Source organism: Ixodes scapularis, unplaced genomic scaffold, assembly GCF_016920785.2.
Source record: "Ixodes scapularis isolate PalLabHiFi unplaced genomic scaffold, ASM1692078v2 PGA_scaffold4__175_contigs__length_147842914, whole genome shotgun sequence".
Classification (NCBI taxonomy): domain Eukaryota; kingdom Metazoa; phylum Arthropoda; class Arachnida; order Ixodida; family Ixodidae; genus Ixodes; species Ixodes scapularis.
Window position 1 is genome coordinate 108,215,673 of NW_024609879.1, and position 18,647 is coordinate 108,234,319.

The following is an 18,647-nucleotide window of genomic DNA, read 5'->3' on the forward strand; positions in this document are numbered from 1 at the left end:
CGTTATTTTCGATTACGTTGTTTTTTAATGAAGCGGTAGCAGCTTCCAATATTTTTCGTCGTTAATAATTCCTCGTCTTTTCAAGCATTAATTCGGGGATAACGGTGGCTATAATGACATACCTTATGTACATCTTTTTACGTCTCATCTAGAATTTCCTCGTCGTAGAAAATACAGGCACAAGCTGGGGTGAAAGCTAGGTTGGGTAGTATTTGTGCACTCCAGAAGTAACTAAATACCGTTGCCCATTACTTTGTCAAAATGTCACGAAAATATGTTAACCGCTCCTTCTGTCAAAAGTAACTAAGTGGTTACTTCACTACCAAAAAAAGTAAGTAGGTACAAGTAATGAGTCAGTTGTAATTCCTTATGTACAGGTCTAAACCTTTCATTGTAAGCGGTCACAAAAGATCAGAACACACTTGTACATGGTCAAACAACACAAATGTGTGAACTTAAGATGCAAATACCTGCCATGTTCGGAGAAACCGAATCCGGGAAATTTCTCAACTTTTTTAAAATAAATGTTGACAATTAATTTACCTAAAGACAACTTCATTGCTTTTTTATTGCACTGCTCATGCTATCAAGATACAGCTGGCCCTTGTTATCATTGCTGCCATCTGTTGTGACGGCAAAAACTCTCTAAGCGTGAGTGTGTGGGTTGGGAAGTAAGGAAAGGGGCTTAACTTACTTTTTCCAGGAGATTTTCCTGCCAATTGAACAACCATACGAAATGGCGAAAATCAGGGGGTCTCCCAGATATTACACGAAACTTGGAAGGTATGATTAGACGGATAAATAGGTGCACTCACGAACAGGAGTCTAGGCAGTCAAACGGGGTACAGGACTGCTTGCACTTGGAGAAGGCCCCGTGGCTTGCACTCTGGTCCCTGGAGTGTCCCAAGAGCGGGAACAGAACCACGAGCACGATGAGAACCAGGATGACGGAGATGGGGATGCACGACGGCCGGAACCACCCTCCCAGCTTCATGTCGGGCTTGGGCTGGTGCTTGTTGTTCATGTAACGGTTGTCGAAGAGCTGCAGCTCGAACTCGCCAAAGTCTAGCTTGCCCGCGCTGTCCAACACCGTCTGCAAATGGGCGAGACAAGACGACGCCGTTCTGTAGTTGGCTTCCTTTTCCAAAGTTTATCGATGTGTTTATTTCTATAGAGAGCCTAGATTTCAGGAAGGGGGCAACTCAAACCATGGAAAGCATTTACAATTGAATGGCGGACACCTCCCGAGCAGACTGGCTGCTCACGCGCATGCGTGCAGTGTTGCGTGGCGAGGGGGATAGCAGGTGGGGGATGCTGAGTAAAGCTCGGAGACGCTTCAGGACGATTGACACTTTTGCCACCTCCTGCACCTTGTGTCCCAAACACGGCCCCTAAACCACATGACGCCGATGGAGCTGCTGGAAACACACTCAAATCTTGGCACACTATCACCAGTGACCCTGTTGCCACCGCGCGAGGTAGGGCTATACTGTTCACCCCAAAGCTGACAGTACAACGGCAGCCACATGCTCGCTGGACCGGTGCTATGCCTATTTTTCGTCACGTGATCATACTCCCAAGTCCCACCGATAACCACGCGCAGCGGTTCAACTGATGAAAGGGAGGTGGCTGATTGGTTCAATAACATATAGCACCAACTGCACTGTCAGCTCAGCGGCAAACAAGGGGCGAGCGCAACAAAACGTGCCGTCTGCCTTTCTCTACCCAGCCAACACAATGGCTTCGGGGAAAATGACATGTCAAAGGGTATGGCCTAACACCATTTGTTAGCTTTGCAGATAAAAGTCAACAAAACCTATAAAATAATCAGAATTTGTTTACAGTGGGGTAGGGAGCAGAAAAAAAAAAAGTTGCTGCAGTGGCATGACAGATGTTCCGTCACTCACAGTTGGCAAGATGGGGTCCAAGTGCAAAAAAGGTTCATAAATATTAACACAGAAACAGTCTACAAAATATAAGACAAAAATATTATCAAAAAAGACAAACTAAACTAACATAGAAGCACAAACAGGGACAACCAAGTGCAAAAATACAAAAATCCAGTTATAATGACTAAATAAAGTATACAAGGAAGCTTTTTTTTGTGTGTAAAAAACAAAAAGATCATAACATAAAAAAATGCAAAATATTCAACCGCTAATTCCAAAAAAGACCTCATGAACAAAAAATGCAAGTTCAGGCACTCAAATGAATTCATCACCTGCCCACTGGCTCACACTAATTTTATAAATACAAAAAAAAAAAGCATGTGCAGTGTGCAGGAGACACTACAAACATGTATTTGTCTCATGGATGCTGCATTTTTATGCAGTGAATATTGTGGGGCTTGCGTTCATATTATTCAATCCATATTCCACACTTGCAAGCAGATAGCATCACTTAATCAACTGCTGAAATGTGTTATGTTACGACAAATTAACTTTGCTGGAAACTGCTGCGTTGTGGCAATAAACAAATGAACAAGTATACACAATTTGTCCGTCCATGTGCCCTTGAAGAACTCTGTCTGATTTGAACCACTATTAGCACACCTCGAGATCAGCTCCTGTTTAGCATCTCAAAGCTAGCGTCCTGGAGGTGTGCAAATTATAGTTTAAATTGAAGAGGGATGAGCCATGTTAGTTTGTGGCTTCAGGGGTGGAAGTGGCATTAGACATTTTGTAGCAGGCAAAATATTCGTTTGGAGCAGATGCCAACATCTCTAGCCCATCACTTGAGAATGAGAAAGGGATTGCATCAATATGAATTCATTTATGATAGTGATCAAAGGTTCTCTCTCATACTCTCGACCATATTAGTTATTACCGTTTTTGACAAGAATATATAAAACATCAAAGGAACAGTCTTCTTAAATAAGGCTCTAGTCAGAGTAGGTTTCATTTACAATGAATATTAAAAAAAAAAATTGGTGAACAGTGAATCATAGCACAACACTTCATTAGAATAAACCCTCTGTCCTCTCTCCATTTTACACTCGGCAGTCTGTTTAGCCTGTAAATATATAATACCTGTAAAATGCCAGCAAGAATCAGCATATCCGCTAATACGTTTATCAATAAAAATGTGTCCCACAATGCACATACCAAACTCCAACACTCTAATATCATAAACTGCAAAAACAGTCACCCTAAAATATTATAAAACCAGAGTCAAGTCAAAGTTCGCTGCTCTTTCGATCGACAGCTGCACGGGAACTACCGTGGTTACCGTATTCATCCAAATATAGACCCTTGTTATCCTCGCTCCCTTTCACTGCTGTTTTTTTAATTAGAAATTAGTTTACAATTAGGACAAACAAGTTCGACCCGTAATAATCCCGAGCATAATATGCGTGCCAATCGCGCTCTACCTGCTCTAGCTGGTATTGGCTCTATGCCAGGTGCTCCCCCAGGTCAGCCGCTGCTCCTAGCACTCCGGTGCAAAGCGGTGAAGCGCACGCTCGTGAGAGGCGGTGAAGGATGACGCGAGCGGCGCAAGTGCCACGCTACTCTGCAGCCAGGGAACGAAGGCATGCGACAGACGTGATAATCGAGTGACCTTATCAGGAGAAAATTGTAGGACTGCCAATCGGCAATCCTACAATTTTGCAAAGTTTTCTCGGGCCCGACCCTTATTTCCTGACATCGGCGACATCGTCTGGAAATTTAGACGATGTCAGCGATCAACCGGCCAGAGCGATTGATGGCCAGCATCAAAGGCTCTGGCCGGTTGATTGGCAGCATCAAAGAGCGACATCATGGCATTCGCCATCTCCTTGTACGAGTTCTTTCATCGGCTAAACCAGTCGGGTGCAGCGAATGTCCCGTGACTTGCGCTTTTAGTATGTGTGTTTGTAGTTGTACGTGTTCGAGCCTTCGACTGTGCTCTGACCTAAGACGAAACAAATTACACGGTGAGTAGAGACGCTGTAAAATTCACATTTGTACGATCTTTCTTTCCTTCTACTTCTCTTAATATTAGGGTCGACCAATAATAGAACATCATCTCTTCCTTGAACCCCGCCGATTTTTGAGCTACTTAATTCAAAGGCATCAGTTGAATGCGGATGGCTTCCTGATTCCGAAACGCTATCTCCGTTCTTCCAGATTCACTCTAGTTAATTTAAACAAAAAGTGATATTCTGTTGGCTTCCAAAACTAATACATCGTTCTGTCCAGTTTTTCCCTAGTTTTTCCCGTCATCCAAACGTGACATCACCGGCGGGCAGCGATGCGCGCGGCCGGCAATCGGGTACGCTCGTGCCTGCCTTTATCGCGTCAAATAGCGAGAATACAGGGGCATTCGTGCTATAATAATCTCTAGTTGCACAAAGTATGACCTTGGCCTACATGTTAAACTACAAAAAAAGTTAAGAAAAAAAAAAAAAAAACGGAAGCAACGGGGTTTTTGAGAAAATCGTTTTTGCAACTCGGTACGCTCAAGCCACAGCTCGCTAGTTTTGTGGAATCGCTAGCAAATCCGTTATCCTTTTATCAGCTGGCAGTTACGCCGGCGAAGAGAGGCCGAAGACTCACGCAATACATTCTTTGACAAAATTACCCAAGCACTACGGAGAATGCTCGGAATGCAGGTACAGATGCCCCACACGCTCGTGTTACCTGAAGGAACGTGTTTTAGATTTTCTTTAGAAAAGTTACTGTTGCAGACGCCAGCACATGTGACTACTCTTGTAACATGCATATGCTCTTTGGTGATTGCGCGCGTGCTTTGCTCGCCTTCCAAAGCTGCGAACATGCGCGTGCTGGGCTGTGACCGAATGCATGTAGACTGTGGTTCGAACTGCATTCGTGTAGGCCAGGTGCTAAAATGACACTTAAAAAGCCCCAAAGTTTTTTTTTTTTTAATCTCGTTAAAACACACGTGTCAAAGAGACGCGATTTAGTTGGCAGTCAGATCCTTTCCACTTGTTTTCTCTCTCGACATTTCGGACGCGTGGAGGAGAGGTGCGTTGCCTTCACGACCGAGATGGTCATTCCGTAATGACCTGTGACATCATGGACTTCGCGCGCAGAATTTCAAATAAATCTCTTGCCATCAATACTGCTCTAAAAAAAATATTTTTTGGCGTAAAATTTATTTCTCGACACGCGTGTCCCACCCAAACAGTTTTTTTTTTTTTTTTGTAGGGGTTTTATAAGTTTATTTTGGCGCAGGTGTGACGCACTTTGGCGTTTTGGCGCACGATGTAGCAGACTTTCGTTCACGGCACAATTTGGCGCAAATGGTGCATCACTTCCATCACTGTGGCTCTCTTGCAGCGTGTAGGTTAGGAGTGAAACAACCCTGTTTGGGAATTCAGACCACTATTAGCTCACCTAGAGAACAGCTGTGTTATCAAATCGAATAACATTGCATCATTCATCGCTTTCACACACTACTAATCAGATCCATTGCTTGAAGCGATGAGCTAATGCTAGGCGTTTAACGCGAATTTTGCTCTCTCACAGGCGAAAAATGCTGATTCACTGGGCTGTGGCCGCATGCGCGGCGTCTCATATTTCGAAGAAGAGAGCTACTGCGCACGCCCAGAACGCCTCTTACAGCTCAGGAGATATGTCAGCCCACAGAAGGCGATTATTGGTCTATATTATATTGGCGACGAGAGCGATCGAAAGCGTCGCTGTGGTCGGCCCACCACAATTGGCTGAATGCTGACTATGACGTCAGCAAAGGATGTCTCATCGACGGAAATAAGAGGAATGTAAGAACTTCAATTTTGACGGCGTTGGCAGTGTTGCTTTGAGACCGCTATGATCTCGGGCTTCCAGAATGCTCATTACAAACACCATCGCGTTTGCTGTTCACAAGGTAATGACGTCACGAAAGGTAACCAAACGAGGGCACCGCCGAAATATCTCGCCGCTAATAGGCTATAAATGAAACAGCACCGTTTGATTTAAAGCAGTATTAGCTGACCTAAAGTCCCTAGATAAGAGCCTTCTACAAGTAGCGACATTCTTTGAAGCGCCGACTGCGTGACGGTGCAGGTTTTAGGAAGCGAATGGCGCCGCGCAGCAGCGGTTTGAACTGAATGCCGCCATTTTGTTCCAGCAGAATATGCTTTGCCATTTGTATTGGTTGTAGTTACCTGTAGAAGTATCAAGGGACTTTAAGCTGACCCAGAGCACAGCCATCTTGGGCAAGTCGAATAATGCTGCGTCATTCATAACTTTACAGAGTGTAACTAACATAAGATTCCTTTTTCTCTCTCGCTCTCTCTCTCTTAGTGGTGAGCTAAGCTTAATGCTGGGGGTCTAACATAATACTGCATCACCTGAAGCTGCTGCCAGGGAAGAACACGTCACCTTGGCTCTCTTCTCAGAGTGAAAGCTACAGATGACAGAGCACAGAAAACGAAAAAAGTGAATGGCTTCCTTTGCTCAATGTTTATTGTCACTGCTGCAGCCACTGCCAGGAGCATTATCACGCCACCTAGCCTTGAGAGGACCATCAAGAGCCTCGACTAATGATGTGAGCGAAAAACATCTAAACAAAACTGCAAGTGCGCGGTATATAGAAGCTGAACTTCTGTCGTCTGCTAGCCGTGTTGTAAGGCACAATGTTTGCTTTCACATGCTAGCTCCGCACACTCGTGCCGACAAAAGATGAGAGGTCGAATGACGTAGGGGGGATTTGTTGCGCCATCTTTCCATCCTCGCCAAGACAACAGTAAAAAGGTATTTCTAAACGAAACGTGTCGACGGAAGGCCTGAGATCAAATGGACACCGCTCGCCGGCTCACACATGACAGTGCAGATTTGTTGAAGAGCATGGCGGCGTGGCAGCCGAAGAAAATGGAAATAACACTAACAAAAATTGGGTAAAAAAAAACAACAACAACTTGAAAGCGACATTAGTGCAGTGTCCGCAGGCGAGTTTACAGCCTGGGGACATAGTATAGGGGACTAATCCCAACGATCAGGCGGCTAATTAACTCATATATCTTAATTAGCGTTTTAATTACTCAAAATTAAACGTATTGTTCTAAGCATAAACTTGCCGAGCATCATGGAAAACCACTAAATCAGTCAAAATTAGAAAGAGTTGGAGCACGCGGGGCGGCAAGCGCGGTGGGACGCTAAAGTTACCACTTGTGCAGCACCAGCAAGGCTACCGGTGCAAAAACGCGACCGATGATGCTTAGCAAGCTTCTAATTCGAACCAAACGTCTATTTTCACCGATTAAAAGGTTCATTAACACATTTTAGTTTATTGTTCCACTTATCGCGATGAAAAGTCCCCTATGCTTTGCCCACTTGTGAGGATCGAGGCCACGAAAGGTCCGTATATGGGCCCGCAGGGGCAAAGTGAGAAGAAGACCGCACGGTGCAGAGTTCGGGGATGGTCGACGACGGGACGGTGAAGGACAAGGCGCCCAACTGTGACAGAGTAGATCTTTCGCACCTTGCGTTGTGTGATCTCCTTCGGGACGGTCAGTGCGGGGCCTGACCCGCCGGTAACTAAAGTAAACACCCACACCCTTTCATTTTTTTTTTTTAGCACATCTGTTTAGCTTAAAAGGAAACACTGTATATTTGCCTAGTGCCGTAGTCCCCGACCCTCATGCTCTCATTGAGTAAAGGCCTTCTGGCAGCGGTCCCATCTCCAGAGGAACACGGGCGTGCCGGGCTGCAGGGGTCGCTTTAAAGGGATACTTCAACGAAATTTGAAATATTCCCGTCGTGTTCAAAAATAGGCTGAATATGATCCACAATATCCGTAAATGACAATCGCACGTTTGTATTTTGATCCTGGTGGCTGTATTTTTCGTTATAAACGGCCCACTCTGGCAAGCGCTCGGAGAAGGCCCAGCTTAGAGCACGTGACATCCAACGCAATCGTGACGTAGGTCGTCTCAAGACGAGCAAAGCTACGGCGAGGCTGACGTCGAGAGGATGGCCTAGTCGTTCCAGCCACCGAAGCGGCTGCTTTTGTACGAATTTTGAGTGACGGGTTAATCTTCTATAATCTTCTAGGGGGACAATAGCGACTTCTGCGACACACAAAAGGGATTCTCGGGAAGAGGGGAGTTCCTCCTTCCCCCCTTCTCTCGTCGTGGCCCGAGACGAGACAACCTCCGTCACTAGCTGTCAAGGTTCCTAGACGAGCATTACAAACAAGGCGTGAGCGACATCCACCAGGTGCTATTTGCTAATCGTTTAATTCGTTTTAAAATTCCTTTTCGAGACTTTTTTAACAAGATATTGGTATGTTCCATGTGATACTGCTCTTTTGAACACATATAGACCAAAAAATGAGCGCCGAAATTTCGTTGTAGTATCCCTTTAAATCTTGTCAAGGACTCCAGACTGCTGCACGAGCAAGTCGTTCTTGATTATCATTATACAACGCGGGACGGGGCTTCAAAGCGTGCGATGTAATCTATACCCTTCCTTTGACAGCATTGCCGCCTCTTCATAGTGAGGAAGACAAAACGCTCAATGATTGATTGGTCACGCGGTGGGCATTGATTCTTCGGGCGCGGCTTTCAGTCAAGGCAGTCTGGGTTATTCCACGCTCCGGACATAACCTCCAGGGATTAATTTGATGGACGAGCTAGCGCAGCATCATCAGTCAATGTTTGTTTCAGGGTAACAGTATGCAAGCAAAGATTTAAGAAATAAAAGGGGGGGGGGGGGGATCACGAATCGAGCTTCGTTCGTAATGTATGAAAGTTGGAACACGAGTGATGTATTGGTAAACATAAATAAGTTGGGGAATTTAAGAAACAAAAGGGGAAATAAATCGAGCTTCGTTCGTAATGTATGAAAGTTGGAACACGAGTGATGTATTGGTAAACATGGTATAATAAATGAGCATGCTGTGACACATGTCCCTCAAAGGAATTCATATTACTCTGCCAGCAAACTGCTTCCACTTGTTTTGACGGACCTCTTTCAAGATGGCTGCGTGTGCCACACCTAGCAAGAAGATTGTTGGCAACGCGGACATCGCGATTTTTCATGCTTGCTGCCACGTCCATTGTGTAATTATGCACCCGTGACCAGGGGTCACGGGTACATAAGTCATGACCAGGGGCGGTTGCAGGTGCTTTCAGGGGAGGGGGGAGGGGGGAGGTCAGCGTATCAGATGTATGAGAAAACATCCCCCCCTTTCATTTTAACACATGCAGAATTCAAAGGGGGGAAGGGGGGGGGGGGGGGGGGGTCGTCCGCCCTTTGTCGTGATGATACATCAACTTTTGTTCACATCAGTAGCACACATCATCTGACGTTGTATGCCTCTCTGCGGTGGAAGCCTCAACAATTTCAAACATAAAAAAAAAAAAAAAATATCAGCGCTTGGAACTATACCTCGTTTCACCTTATGTCCGAGCGCGGACGATGTTATGAGCCGAAGGGCCAATCAAACAGCGCAAAAAGCGCAACGTCATGGCGTGCTCCCTGCGCTTGATAGGACTAGCCGGCAGAGGAGCACGCAAAGAGGGACGGCGAATACCGGCTATTCCTATCAACTGCAGAAAGCACACCATGATGTTGTGCCTTTTTCGCTGTTTGATTGGCCCTTCGGCTCATAACATCGGCCGCGCTCGGACATAAGGTGAAACGAAGTATAGTACGTGGTGATTACTTAGTTGGATTCTGCATTATTTCATTGGAACTCTCAAGCGACTCAAGTATGGGCAAACGCCGGCTCGTTTGTAAACAGCGTTGGTGTCTCGCATACTTCCCAAGCATCGTGCATGTCATTATCGCTCCCCGGCCAATCAGATTACGGCATTCGCCGATCAGAACGACGAAGAACCAATCACAAAGCGTGAAGATAAAAAGCCACGCCCTTTAAGCTGCAGCTGTCCGAAGCTACGATCCGAAGGAGCCAACCGGCAGCTCCAAAATTGCTTCGTCACGGCGCTCGACGCGTCTTTGTGCAGTTTGCTATCACCGCGGCCAAACCAATCACGCACAGAAAAAAATAAACATATAAATAAAGCCCGAGCTTCGCCGCCGTTTCTGCATTTATAATTTTTTGTCCGACGTTGTTTCTCAATTCTAAGTGCTTTGCCCGCATAGAGATCATGTTTGCCCGTGATTGAGTGCTGACGGCGTTGGATACCTCATAATAGTTTTAGCATTTTTGATCGACAATATCGGAACTTCGTAATGTCAGTTTTGTTTCCTCAACTTGCAACAAAATGTGTCTAAAAACGCGAGAAAACTAACCGTCAACACAAGGGACACAGAACACAAACATTCGAATTTGCCGCCTTGGTGGTGAAGGGGTGTCACTCGCACAAAGAGATAACACAGATGAGTGCAAGCGAAGTCGCGAAATTTAGGACGGCAGGACTAGCGAATGAACAAGAGCATTTAACACAAGGAAAAGCAATCGCTTTTTTGTTTTTACCTTTTTTAAGCGTTGCATCTTTGTAGGTACCGCCTCCGAAGTCGAAGTGCCAATTTTTCCATCTTTGATCAGCTGTTGTCCACTCGCGAGAGACTTCGCCCTACCTTCGTCGTCGTCGACTTGGACAACGTACGGGCCCTTCAAGCTGACACGCATCTTGACGCTGACGCCCTTGGAGACTCAAATGTTTAGCGAATTACGGAGAAATAATATGACTCATAACTTCTGGCAGCACACGACGATAAACGCGATACGTCGATACCTCCCTCCGACGAGAACAAGCGACAAGCGTCAGCGTTTACGCGTTTAAAGTGTTTACGTTCCGAGAATTACGAACCGGAAACCGGAACCTGTGAGTTACAAAAGCGGCAATAGAGCACGGACAACCCTGACATGCAGAGCAAGTGGTGACGTCATTGCGCGCGCCATGTTTGTACCTATGATTGTGGGTCTGTGGTTCGGTTATTTGCGATCATTGCGTTCATTTGCGAGCAAAAATATTGGGTCACTCAGGTGTCAGGCTCATGTCGTATAAGAGAAAGCTAACACCTATCGCCGTTTTCTTAACCAGTAAACACTAATTAGTCTTTTTAGGTGCGCTTGCGTATAATAGAAAAGTTCGTTTGCAATTAAAAAAATTTCCCCTTCCACAAATTTTGTTTTTCTTTCTAAAGAATAAGTTACGCATTATTAAACGCTCAGCTTCCGTCCAAGTGTAGCGCTGGCGGTGTTGAAGTTTCAGAACGAACCGTTATCTTATTCACGGAAATTTCCAACAGTAAAATTGAGATCGACAAAGCCCACTAGCACATAAGGCTGAATGGCGAAAATAAACGAGAAGGGATCTCATTTTCCCATTGAACGTTTCATAAAGCCACCTACAGCTTTTGATGAGGATAATGAACAGTTAGTTCTGAAACTTTGGCATGTGGTTCGGACCGTTAATGGTACATTTGAGCGCAGACTGCTGATAGAGAATCATCAAAATAAAGTACCCCCCCCCCCCCCCCCCCCCCCCCCGTCAGTCATTACGCTTCTATTATGTCTTTCCTGCCCATGACATCGGTGGATTAGAATCGTCAGCATCGCCGAGAGTGCTAAATTTAATGATCTTCTTTGGTGTTACGATTCACTATGTTTTCTTTTATGTGTTTACCTGCCTACTTCCTGGTTTTAAGTGTGTTACTTAGACGTTCTAGCCCACTTCCCCCTGTAATATGCCTTCGGGTCCCGCTTGAATAAATACATAAATTAATAAATATTGCTGCTTGCAATTCGCGCTTTGTTATAAGCAACGGTGAGATGGATGCAGTACGGACTATACGTGCGCGCACACACCCTCACAGATGCACTTACACGTAAGAAAAAAAAATCGCAGTATCGTTAAGGCTTCATATCAGACTCGTGCTTTTCTATACTGCATTTTTGTTTGATGTCTATCCAAACGCCGAAAAAACTGCCAACAAAAACACGTCAAAGTAAAAAGAAAGAAAAAAAGAAAATGAAAGTAAGAAAATAATTTAGGTTTCTTTTTAAATGTTTGTTCAAACAGTGGCGTGTTTGCACTCCCACAAACTATGCTCAGAAAAAAAGAAAAAAAAAAGTGAAACGAAAATACCTGTTTACAGTTTACTCGGGAACTTGAAACTCGATTAATGTCCGCGGGCATGAGTTTTACCGACGTTCGAGGAGCCGGGAGTCAACATGAGTCGAAGACTTGAGGTTTGTTTAGTCACGGAAAAGGGCCGATCTCGGTGTTTCTTTATGTTTTCTAGAAATATATATATATATATATATATATATATATATATATATATATATTGTTTATATTATTTCGAGTGTTCTGCGTGTGTTGTGAAACGTCTAAAGCCGCGAACACACTGCTTAATACATCACACAAAAGACAGTTTGCACACATTAACTGAGGTGTGCTTCTTCCGTTTGTGACCGTACCGCCATATTGGTCACACAAAAAGTTTCTGCAGACGTGTTCGGAGCACACATGTGCATAACATAAACGTGCTTTGAAGATGCCTGAGGCGTACTAGCAGACGATTCTGTCATCTTGTAGGCAGCGAACTCCGTGTCTTTTGCATGATGTATACGAGCAGTGTATACTGTGGCATTACGATATGGTTCAGTGCGACAACTCGGCGTTCATGGGGCGACTTTTTTTTCTATTGAAAAAGATAACACGATTCTCGTAATACAAATGATTTTAGTTATTAAGTTCTTACGTATGCTCTTATGTCATGGACACATTCATATAACCTTTTTTTGACTAGGGCCACACCCTAGAAGATATCTGTGAGTTTACTTTCCTGCAAAGCACGGAAACAATAACGGTAAATGATATAAGGAGCGAAGCAAAAACATCAACGTACGATTAAAAAGAAGCAAAAAGAAAAGCGATGTTTGCGGGTGCATTGATAATGACGCTTTACTTGCTCGTTGTCTCCGCGTAAATTGTAGGGTGTCTCAAGCGGACCCTCCGCTGTAAAACGAGCCGGAAAAATCGGCGCCTGCCCAAAGAAAGCTCAAACTCTCACCGAATGTGCACTGAGTCTGAGCAGACTCCGCTCAATTCCGAAGATTTCGGGATAATGAGTGATTTCGCATTAAAAAGCCATACTAAAAGACATTACGTCATTTGGTTCGCGAAAAATGGGATACATGTTTTTGAATCTAATTTTAAACACGAGCATAAATCGAAACCGAAACTTCGGCTCCGTCCGGCCACATTGGCTTCGGGCCGCCAAGAACATGGCCATCACGTGGTACGAGATGTCACGTGATCCTCTACGCAACGACGGGCGGGATTGTAGCGGGCGCGTACCAGGCGCAAGTGTCGTCTGCACCGCACTCTTTACCACGTTTTGGTGTCTACAGCAATCGGGGACGTCTGCACAACTGGTATTGTCCGTAGTGTGGACGAAACCGCGAGAGGCAATAATCACAAACGGTGAGACGACGACGGCGGTTGTGACCAGGGTGTCGAACCAAAATGTTTTTCGTTCTGGTTTTCGTTCCGGTTCAGGGAAAACGGTTCAGCTCCAGTTCCACTCCGAAGTGCAAAAATAAAGGTTCAAACCGGTTCGAACCCGGTTCGTACTCATATGCTACAAAAACATGTGACGACAGCAAAAGATATTATATACATGTTTTACGTATAAACAGCAAAGGCTCACATTACTGTGTAGAACGAACGCGCTAGTGCTGGGGCATTTCGGGACGGTAGGTAAAATCGCAGTTCGATGTCAGGCAACCGACCGAAGGAGCATGTAGTCGTCAAGCATATCCAGGGAAAGACGGCACCTTTGAGACGATAGAATGAACTTCAGTGCAGAAAAGGCTCGCTCCACGCTGAGCTGGGTTGCAGGCACTCCCAGGGCTACTTGCTCCAATCAGCAGAGCTCTGGATGGCGTTCCCGTCATTCCTTCCAAAACTGTAACACGTTAGCGTGCCTTGAAAACAGCGGCTCCTTGTCTAGCATTTCCAGGAGCCATGCTATGTCAAGTGGTTCACCTTAGTTAAACACATAAAATAACGCAAAAAGGACAAGAACAAGAAGTATACAGGACAAGAGCTATTAAGTGGGCTACTGGCACTGCGAATGTGCACGCCAGCCTCAACCTTTCTTTCCTTGAGGAGCACTTCCAGGGCGTCTTCCGGATCTTTTGAAGCCGCAACAGTTTCAGAAGACAGGGTAGAATCTTGCTCGCATTGCAGAGCTGTGATCCGCCTCCAAGTCTTTGTCAAATGCAACGTGGCCCGGTACTTTTTTTTGCTCAGGGGAGAAAAGATGGCGGTAGCGGGGATTCATGTACAGTGCTGCACAGATGACATCCGTGTCAAGAAGTTGTCGCTCCCTCTTTTTCATTGACTGGACGAAGGCCTTTGCTAACGGCGAGGATATCTTGGACGTGTGCATGGAATATGTCAGCCATGCTCCGTACAAGTGAGTGAGCTGTTCCTTGTGCAATGTCTTCGTCGCCGCTTCTGCCGAGCGACGCGATACAGCGAGCATTTCTAAATCCGCCCGTACGTCTTCAGTCGACCCGGAGCCTTCTTCTTTTGAAAGCAACCCTCCAGCGAAGCCACCTAGTTCAAGTAGCCTGGAGAGCACATGCAACGTGGACATCCACCGCGTTCGACAATCTATCACAGGTGTCTTCAATCCTAGTTTCTGATCAGGGACATAACACATTGGACACGTAGTCTCTTAAGAAGCGCACAACTTTCTCCGGTTTGCGTGAAAATAAGATTTTTTATTTACCTTTTTTGTTTATTTTTTTTGGATTACTGTGTTTTTCGCCACGCGCTTTTCACGCGACCTGACTTCGCGTATGAACCGAAAACCGCATGGAAAACATATCGGTTCCGCTGCGGAGCGAAAAATATTATTTCGTTCCGGTTCAATTCCGGTTCGAGCGAAAATAACGTTTTTTTCCGGTTTTCGGTTCACAGTTCGGGTTCCGTTCAATACCCTGCATGGTTAAGACGGCGGTAACGGCGGGGCCACGGCGGGGCGGCCCAACGGCTCCCAAAACGCGCGCTGCGCAGGCGCGTTATGCCAATCACGTGGACACCGCTGAGCCCCGTGAGGAGCCTGTTGTGACGTCACCCGATACGCTTGCCCGGAGAAGTAAAAACAAGCAAAAGGGGGCAATGTTGATATAAAAACATCACGCGCCCTTCATTTTGTACTAAACTCCAAAAAAAATTCACACAAGAGTCTTTTCCGTTTGTTTTTACGCAAAAACATGCTTTCTAAAAGCTCAATGTGACCACAGTACAGACAAATGATAAAGAGTGGCGCTGTTGTCGCATTTAGCTCGGTCTCGGTGGACGCCAGCGGCCCAGGTTTCGACGGCGAGTTTCCCAACTGAGTGTTTTAGTAACGTTGGTTCATGCGCACGAAATACAAAGAGGTATTGTACGTCTTGGTTTCAACGGCCACACGGAAAAATACGGGCGAAGGAAGGAAAGGATACGGTGCGCGGCGGAGGCACTTCGCGGAAATAGTGCGTCGTCTGCTCCGCGACGTGGCGAAATCGGCAACGTCGATCGGAGACGCCAATCTCGGTGCCGATCGAGCGGAACGACATCGTCGCGAGGCGGCAAAAGTACCTTCACTACTTGACACGAAACTGCGTAGGGGGACGAAAGAGCTTGTACTTCCTGTCGTCGAAACTAAAAGGGTGACGGCCGAGCACGACTGTATAACTTTGTCCCTCGAAGCCTCAATGTGCGACAATGGTAGGACGAGGCAGTCATATTGCTTACCCGATTTACCACGCGACTGATCGCAAACTACGATACTTGACATGAACGCCACATTTCACGGACGAATAAATATTTATTTAAAGGCGACGTTTCAGTGGGCATCCTTTATTTAATTAGGCCAGCAGAGTAGACGGAGTCCGACATAAACTTGCGACGGGAGAGACAAAACCCGGAGCAGAAATATGAGTGCGATAAGCCGGCAGCAGCATTCGACGTCAACTATAGATAATAATAGATAATAGATAATTTCATTAAGTACCCGTGAACAGTCAAGTGGCCTGGACGGCAGTGCACTGTCCAATGAGTGAATACTGAAGATAAATGCATTTTTCTAAAGTAAAAAAAAAAAAAAAAGCAAACAAAAGTGTCATTGTCTAAAGACAAGGCATTATAGGTTTGCTGCCTGCAGTCGTGTCATCGGACAGATTAATCGCATGTGAGGATAAAAAGTGTCCCGGCAGCTGGATGACCGCCCAGAGGGCACGCGGAATCTCAAGGCCATCAACAACTCTGAACAGTCAATAACATCATGCACAACCTGATGTAAAAAGTGCATATATCTAGCAACTCTTCTATCATGCAGAGTTAAAAGATTGAGTTCCACTATACTTTGCTTGATCTGGATTGATTTGTTTGTTGGCGCGTGTTGATGCCGAATAAAGATGTTAGTTCCCGTAAAAGCGGCCCCGCTGCTTTGTAAATTGTGCAATCGTCGTGATTGCAACCATGGTTTGAATACCAAGAATACACCTACACAGGAAAGAATTTGCGAGCCATTCGGCTGTAGGCAATCGGACGTTCGGCTCGCACCAAGTTTGTTCAGGTTCGCGTCATTTCGCTTCGAAAAGAAAATAGCTCTTAAGTTTTGCAGTGCACCTGGCCTGCCAAAGCGAATATTTTTGGGTCGCGTTTTTAATTGTGCGTCATGACGCTCACCCACCTTGCTCGCGGATGCCATGCGCAAAAAATAACAAAAAAAAGAAAAGTTGGAGGAACTGTACATTTTTTGTAAATCTTTTTAGTCCTATCGGTTGCTTTTTACAGCACAACGACAGACGCTGACAGACGTTTGTATTGGACCACGGCTTGTGCATGATGGAAAGCTAGAACGCTGCTCTCATGGTCGCGTCTTGCGAGCGTTGGAGTTGTTAAACGGGGCGGAATAGCAGCACGGACGAAGACGAAGACGGACGCCGACGCGCAACTTTCATGTTTGCGTCTGGGCATTGCAGATGACGATAGACGGTGGCGGAATAGCAGACGATGCCGGAGTCTGCCGCGCGTCTGCTCGCACGAAAAGCAGACGGTGATAGACGTCAGACTAGACGCACCGAATGTCGCGAAAAAGAGACACCAGGCTTGCAAGCAGGATCAGTGAGGAAGCCAAGCCAGTCCAGTAGTAATGAGTGGGGCCACTGATCTTTGGGCGGGACTTAGAACGGCTTGTTACCTCCACCTAAATTGCGTAAATATTGCGCAATTTTTTTATTTTATGAAACAAATAGTGTCCTATTTATGCCCTTTAAAAAAAACTATTTTTCATTTTAGTTTTTTTTTATAAGCAGTTTTTATATTTTCTTCCTCAAAGCCCCTCAAAAGTCCCACAAAGGGTGCCCTTTCTTCCTCTGCCGCCTGTGGAGACTAATGTGCGTTTTGCCCTTTGCCGCTCAACCCACCCGTCGCCGGTGCGCCGGCTGTCTCTAGCTGGTCCAGACGGTTCCGCACACATTCCCTGAAACCCAGCCTGCGGAAGTTTTATATATATATATATATATATATATATATATATATATATATATATATATATATATATATATATATACATATATAATAACGGGCTCCTTCTTTGCATTGTTTCGGACGACGTTTTGTAGACCAGTTTGGAGCACCCTTAGAGATTCCAACGCTAATTTTCTAGCTTGAATGTGTTGCAGGCTGCACCCTAACCTCGAAAACACCAGTCTTCCGTTAAAAGGAACAAGAAAACAAATTTTAAAGCTAAATAAACGATCTTTCAATGTGCACCTGGTAAATGCATGCGGAGCCTATTTGGGAGGTAATCTAGCAACGTCGGGGAACTTGCTACGTATCGTGACATAGCAGATTCCTTCGGAGCAGCGCCGCCTTTTGGAATTTCAACGTTTTCCTTCTTAGCTTTCCTCCTAGCTCAACTCACAACTCGCGCATTCTACCGAACGGTCCAAGAAGACGGAAAGGAAGGACTCCCCTCTTTCTTGGACCCTCGTTTGTGCAACCGGACACAGCCACTCTTCCCCTAGAAGATTAGCCCGTCGCTCAAAACTCGAACAAAAGTTGCTTTCCCCACCCCGTTCAGCCCTAAGCCGACAGTGTCGTGGAAGCTACGTGCTCCTTGGGCCAGCCACACGCTCGTCACCCCACGGGTACTTCGAACTAGGGAGCCTTCATGTGCGCTTTGGAGTGGTGCGGTGTACATCACAGCACTGATATGGCGCTGCTAATCTACGCACTATTTCGACGTCAGAATAGCGCGTATTTTATTTTTGCAATACCAAAAAAAAAAAAAAAATAGCGCTGCTCGTGTGTGTTTTGGCGACCCGTCTTTGAGGGAAGCCATTCCAAGACGTTGACACGCGCGAAAAAAAGAGAGAAAAAAAAAAAAAAAAAAAACGAGCTTTGTGTCTTTTCTAGAGCGGTCGTTCACCTTCTCCCCCGAAACACCGGCCCCAAGTACGAAAATATGTTCCGCCGAAAAGAGACCAGACGGAGAAGCGGACGATCGCCCGATACAACGAATGACCGGAACTTCCGGCCTCTCCTCCGGCGGCCCGTTTATTAGTTACACCAACCGTCGCTAGGTGGCGGAACATGCGCTGTGTCGCGTTTTTGATTAATGCGCGGCAAGGAAAAGTGGGGGAAGGAGACAACTTGTTTCGCAGAGAGGGTTGGTTCTTTTTGGTTGCGTCGAGAGAAAAGAGTGCACTCTGCTGCTCTA

The 18,647-nt window shown here is 45.8% G+C and overlaps 1 protein-coding gene across 2 annotated transcripts in view; it reads right to left on the minus strand.

Annotated features, from left to right (window-relative positions):
* Nucleotides 1-18,647, minus strand: part of LOC8028901 (5'-3' exonuclease PLD3) — an 83,698-nt gene that overhangs the window by 19,448 nt on the left and 45,603 nt on the right. The window contains exons 1-2 of one of the 2 annotated variants that reach the window (XM_029972503.4): nt 10,387-10,752; nt 816-1,093 (exon numbers count right to left, since the gene is read on the minus strand). In XM_029972503.4, the coding sequence (XP_029828363.2) occupies nt 816-1,093; nt 10,387-10,542 (434 nt within the window). In that variant the 5' untranslated portion in view covers nt 10,543-10,752. Of the gene's footprint in view, nt 1-815; nt 1,094-10,386; nt 10,753-18,647 lie in introns of those variants that run through there. The other variant, XM_029972504.4, reaches the window with a different exon arrangement.